This window comes from Cyrtonyx montezumae, unplaced genomic scaffold, assembly GCF_038088225.1.
Source record: "Cyrtonyx montezumae isolate F1298 unplaced genomic scaffold, pur_monq_1.0 scaffold_8, whole genome shotgun sequence".
Classification (NCBI taxonomy): domain Eukaryota; kingdom Metazoa; phylum Chordata; class Aves; order Galliformes; family Odontophoridae; genus Cyrtonyx; species Cyrtonyx montezumae.
In genome coordinates this window covers 4,543,558-4,549,951 of record NW_027072089.1, presented here as the reverse complement: position 1 = coordinate 4,549,951, position 6,394 = coordinate 4,543,558, and the positions used below count along the sequence as shown (strand labels likewise).

General features: G+C 43.2%; 1 protein-coding gene across 1 annotated transcript; it reads right to left on the bottom strand.

Moving 5' to 3' along the window:
* Positions 1 to 1,249: 1,249 nt before the first annotated feature.
* LOC136059425 (leucine-rich repeat-containing protein 30-like) lies at positions 1,250 to 2,071 on the bottom strand. Its single transcript, XM_065753604.1, has one exon. It carries the CDS (start codon positions 2,069 to 2,071, stop codon positions 1,250 to 1,252), a length of 822 nt encoding a protein of 273 aa, XP_065609676.1.
* Between the last annotated feature and the right edge of the window lie 4,323 nt (positions 2,072 to 6,394).

Below are 6,394 nucleotides of genomic sequence, written 5' to 3'. Positions count from 1 at the left end.
CGGTACAATTTCAGCATCTGTTCAGGTCCCCTGTTCTCCCATTGATCTTTGCTATAAGGAGAAGAAAATGCCTGAACTTAATGGTCCGTATATCAGTGTGTCAAACAACAACATTCCCTTTCTCCACAAACCCTGGAAGCCTGTGCTCAGATCCCAGCAGGCCTAACAACTCTGCCCTTCTTTCCAGAAAGGACACAAAGCTGCAGCTTTCTGCACACCGGCCAAATGACAAATAAAAGACAAAAGAGGAAAAGAGTAAATAAAGGAATTTATAAGGGAATGAGATGCTTTTGGGGAGGCAATAATGAAAAAGGAAGATAAAGTCAGAGGCAACAGCCATAGAGAAAACACCCAACGAGAGCAGAGGATAGGTGGGGTGAAAATGCTGATGATGGACTAAGGGAAGAGAAAGCAAAATGAAAGAGAAAGGAGTCTCAGAAAATTTCCATAATTCAACACTGATGGAGCCTTTTATGATTGCAAACAAGAATGCTCAGAAATATTCCCTTGCAGGAAGTTTGCATACTTGTATTTTAATATCTCTGAACACTTTCCCAGACAGGGTAGAGGTGGAGTATCACTGAGGCTTATTGCTCTGTGTAACTCCAGAAGGACTGACACACCAGCTCCATGCTGCTTCCCAGGACAGCTGCAGTTCCTTCATGATAAGATAAACTTTATGTCCTGCCAAAGCAGCATAGACATCACTTGCAGAATACCTTCTGGAACCTGGACATAGGCTGCCTTTATCCAGAAGCCTGAGGTGATTCTATGAGTGCCAAACAGCAGAGTACCATGAAAAGTAAAGAACCTCTGAGCCACTTGAAGCAAATCTAAATCCAGAAGTCTGAATGGCCTTAAATCTCATAAATCTCAGCCTGCACTGTTTGAGCCCAGACTCAAGTACTGACTCAGTGTACAGACGTGTGTTATTCCTATTTACAGACCACAAGGTGTTTACCTGACTCTATCCACTCCGACTCGATATTGCTTATTTTCTCTGACAGAATGTTTGGCTGCAACATTTCCTGAGATAGATTTATACAGCCATAAATAACAAAAAGATTATAGCTGTCCCTAAAACAATTGCTGAAAGATATACACCATCACTCAATAGTAGTGTCAAAAAAAGACAGTCAGAAAAATCATCTTAGAGCAGAGAGGAAGCTTTTGAGCCCCGTAGAGTGATTTCACCAGATTTTCCTATTGGAAACACAGATTTGCACAGCACAAACCCACATCAGTCAGCTCAAGGGCTGACCTCAGTTGGCTGTTCTGCCAGTGCTCTATGAAACGATGAGAAATAGTCTCTAATCTCCCCAGAACCTTTGCTGCAGACTTCAGGGGGAGGACTTTCTAGTGGATTCCCTTCAAAATTGCAGGAACAGTGGTTGTATCCCCAGTCTAGGTTGACCAGCTCCCCAAATCGTTTCGGAAGGGATCGCAGATGGTTGTTTCCCAGCCAAAGCGTGCGTAGATTCCTCAAAAGACAGACATCCTCAGGCAGACTTTCCAGTGAGTTGAAGAGCAGCAGCAATGTTTCCAGTTTCTCCAGGTGCCGGATGCTGGAGGGGATGGTGACTATTTTGTTGTCGCTCAGGTCCAGGAAGGTGAGGCTCCTCAGCTGGCAGAGGACTGTGGGCAAGTGGGTGAGGCTATTGTTGGCCAGGTGGAGGCTGTGCAGCTGCTGGAGGGTACCCATCTCTGGGGGAAGGGAGCTCAGGTTGTTGTTGCTCAGCGTCAACCTCTTCAAGTGCCTCAAGGTGCCAATTTCGGAAGGGATTTTCTTCAGGTTGTTGGAGTCCATGTAGAGGAGGGTTAGGTTCTTCAAGCGGCTGATCTCACGGGGCAGCTGCTCCAGGCGGTACCTCAGGCAGCTCTCTCGTTCTGGGCTCATCTCCAGGGCCTGCAGCTGGTCCAGCCCAAAGACTTCTGCAGGGACCGACGCCAGCTCTCTGCCCGAAATCTTCAGTTTCTTTTTTCCTTCATACTTGGGATCGTGTTCTGTGAGGTACCTCCAGTGTAGGCCAGGACCTGTGGAGGTGTACCTGAAGGAGGTGGCTGCGTTCATTCTCCTGACAGAAACTGCTTGAACCAAGAGCACGGCGGTGACTGATCATTTGCTCCTTGCACCATGGGCAACTGCTGAGGTTCTTGGTTGACTGAGGCTCCCTGTCAGCTTTCCTCTCTGCTGGGCATGTTAACAATACACATGCAGAGTGTTTGGGTTGCTCAGATACGTTCCACTGAGTAAACATTTGCCCTTCTCACATGGCCAGGTGCTTCCCTTCCAGCACTGCAATGCACACAAAAGACCCAGCTTAAGGATGTTACCTCTCCTTTCAGGCAGCGTGATGCTGCTGCCTGGATTCAGAAAGTGAAGGTGTTTAGAAAGTGAAGCAGCAGGTGGGCAAACATAAATCGGCTTTGTTTGTGGAATTCGTGTTGGTCAGTCCCAGGGGACTGCAATTAAAGCAGCCAAGAGGATACAGCACATGGTAAATGAGGCAAGAAGACAGACTCATAGCTGGTGCCTGGGAGCTGGCAGCCAGGGAGAGGGCCTGCCCTCAGGGCACTTGTGCCTTTAACATTAACCAAACACAATAAAGCATTGGTTTTGAAATCTGAGAGTCCTTCTCCCTCCTCCTGAGTGTATGACCCTCTGTGCCACAGAGATAGGATCTTGTGCTGAGCTTGCTCCAGTATCTTTAAAAAACATTTTTTATTCTTCACAGCATAGCTTTTGTAGGAGATGAGAAATACCACGTTTATCCTAAGCCAGTCAGCACGGCATGCTGTGTACAGAGAAGGGCATTTTCCCAGAAGGAGACAATGGTGGGTTCAAAGCCTCAGGCTGATAAAGCCACCTCTTTTATTTCATCCTCTAATCCATACAGCTCTCTGCTAAAAAATGCTCAGAATGCCAATTTAAAATGCTTTTCATGAAGAAATTTCTTCACATTCTCCTACAGGCTATTGAAGGCAGAACACAAGGCTTTATAATCATGGCCTGAAAAGATCTACCAGGTCAGGTCTGGTAAAGAGTGATGCTCCAGTTCCCCACCGAACTCCAATTCCCCATCAGTCAGATCTCCTCAGCCCCATGTGGTGCTGAGCTTGCAGGGGGCCTGTGTCCCAGCACCTGGGAAGGGCATGGCAGCACAGATGGGTGGAGAGTGTTGGAAGACCTCTAGCCAGAAGATCCTGGCCAGAGCATTTCACAATCATAAGTCCTCTGGAGATACAGATTTTTGGTGTTGTTACATTCCAGCCTTTGGCTTGGATTCAGCATGCAAATGCCTTCATCTTATTGAAATCAAGGTCTGGATTTCTTTCAGATTCATCTTCAGCATCTGTAAGATAAAACCATATCACTAGCCTGGTATCGGTCAGTGCTAAGAGGTTGTTTTAGAATTATAAGAACCTGGGATGCTGGCAGTTTCCTGATGGAGACTGCAAGCTATTGAGCTGAGATTATCACAGCTGAATGGACAACAATGTGAACAGATCCTCAGTACACAAAGTGGTTACTCCTGTTCTTTAGGGACACCATTAATGTCAATGAGATCTGCAAGCTGTGCTACCTTCATCAAAAAGTAGTGTACATTTTACATAAAAAAGGTTCAACAGAGGAAATCTAATAGTTTTTCATAAGTAATTAATGAGTACAATAGCTTGGAAATATATGCATATTAACAACCAAGGGCAAGTGAGATTTTTTCACTTGCAAGGGAAAGCTTCTGACCTCACAATTAACCATAAAAATAATGCTCAAACACGATTCCTACCAAGAGAGTGCTGAAGAAGTTACTGCAATGAGACATTTCGGGCTTGAACAAAAGCCATCCCAATGTGTTTCTAAAAATACCTTGTCAGGTATGTCCATCCTGTGAAATACACTGAATTGCTGTGTGCTGCTTTCTGCTTAAACACTCTTCTCACTCCACATCACAATCCGAGCCTTTCAGAAAGTGCATCAAGCTGACCAAACCTGTGCTTAGAGAAAAAAGCTTTTCTGATGCTGGGCACTGCTCTCCCTGTTGAAATGTTTCCCTCCAGGAATATGACTCTGGGCTTTTCTTTGCCAAGGCAGCAAGTTTTTTTCTGCTCCATTTTGCGAGACATCCTTCTTCCTAATGTTGATCACTGTCTCATCAGGAAAGTCAGTATATGTTTAATGCCTCTCTGTCACCTTGTTCCCTTGAGCTTTCCACATGCATTTCATGGTCCAATAATTAAAATTACAGGAAGAAGCCCATATCTTCGACACGTGATCCATCTAGAAACCCAGAAGAATATCCTCATTCTCAGTTTACACAAATTCCAATGAGAATATTGCTAGAGCCAACAGCCTTAAATCAAGATGCGTGATGAATTCATAATTTAGCCTAAAAATCTGTTTGGAAACCAACTTGACCAATGAAAAGTTATCATGTCTTTAGGCTTTTCTAATCAGTTGTTCACATTTCACAAGTCACAACACAAAAATCCATTTGTGATTTCTAGGCTTAAACTAGATTGATAAAGGCAAGCATTCTTCCATTTCTTAGCTTCACCAGTGCAAGATGATGAAATGGAAGTCTAGGCTCTGGCTCTTATTAACTGACCAGAAGTGCCAAACTTAGCAAGCAGAAGGCAACTAGATAGGTGGTGCAAAGATTCTCCCCAGCAGCAGAGCTGGCTTTGCAGGGGCATCAAGGAGAATTCCTCATGGTAGAATGCTCACCCTTTGCAGGGTTGCCACAAAGCAGCATCCTTTACCCTCAGCAGCACTGAAATCCATCTTAAAGAGACTGAAAGAGTTGGTAGTGGATTTTTTCAGTACTTTAATGTTTTATTTTCTGTTATTTCCTGTCAAAAGAATGGTATACGTTTGTGCCATAACGTTGTCCATCTTCCTGTGCCATTCCCATAGTACCCAACACCTCAGTGTCTGTAACACATCCATCTGCATATCAACCTGGAACAACATAAGTCAGTAAAGGTGGAAGACAGATACTCACTGAAACTTTTCTTCTATCAACACTAGGCTAATTCAGGTAATGCAGCCCAGAGTGCTTCAGCTGACTACATTAGGATGCTCATCCAGGTTCCAAACTCACACTGGAATCACCTAAATGCAGGTGTTACAGCCTGGCTCCGAGCATGAGATTCAGGGACCTAGACATAAGCATCTCACATCATTTGAAATATACATAATCTCCCTCAGGGACGCTCACTGCAGATCTAGGGTACTCCCAGATCTTACATTGTACCTGGAAGTCTTTTAGACTGAGGAAGAAGAAGAAGGAAGAAGTTTTTTTACTATAAGGGTGGTGAGGCACAGGCACAGGTTGCCCAGAGATGTGGTGAATGCCCTGTCCTTGGAGACATTCAAGGTCAGGCTGGATGGTGCTCTGAGCACCCTGATCTAAATGTAGATATCTCTGTTCATTGTGGGGTAGTTGAAGCAGATGTCATTTCAGGGTCCCTTCAAACTCAAACAATTCCATGAAGTACTCTCTTGGTATCTCTGGTAGCCAATGCACTCTCAGATGATGATACCCAGACATGCATCAGCACCACATCCTGTTTCAGAAGCTGCCAAAAAAACAGTCTGTAGCAGGTTAAAACTTGAATAGATTCCACATTAAAAGATCAAACTTTCTCCATATTTTTTCTATTTATTTTCTTTTCATATTAATTGTAATTTTTCTTAATTGCCCAGAAAGTAAAAGATGTGCTCATCTCCCTGACAGTTTTTTGCTCAGAGCAAAGACCTGAGGCTTAGCTTCTGCTGCATTTTTATTGTGTCTCTGGAAAAACACACACATTTGTTTCAGTCCTGAGCAGCACCATTTTGCTTTGATTACATATTTCTGGATAAACATGTGGAACTGAGTTCAACCTCAGACAGTTTAATTATCCCATATTAACGAAAGGTGTGAAAAGGACAGCTCAGGAAAACAACATCACAAGATTGTAATGAGATGAGACTCTCAAAAGCAGCAAAGAAGGAAAATAATTTATTCCTCGCTATGGCTCCAAGAAAAGCTAATTTAGAGCAGTTCAGAATACAAGTGCAAAGTGTTAAATAATGTAACACAAAAAACTATTTTTTCCCAAATTAATCTTTTTAAAATTTTAAATTATTTATTTGACAGGCAAAATATATAATGGAATAATTGTTTGTTTGCTGTAACTGTAATAATTTACACAACTGATTTAAAAAGAAAAACAAAACACAAAAACCATCTCCAGCAATGTTATAAAATGCATGTATCATTGGCATCTTGGTAGCCTGTAGACAATACATCATCTGGCTCTCTAAAGTCATCATAAGTTCATAAGTTCATAAGTTCATAAGGTTGGAAAGGACCTATAAGATCATCTAGTCCAACCATCCTCCTATCAC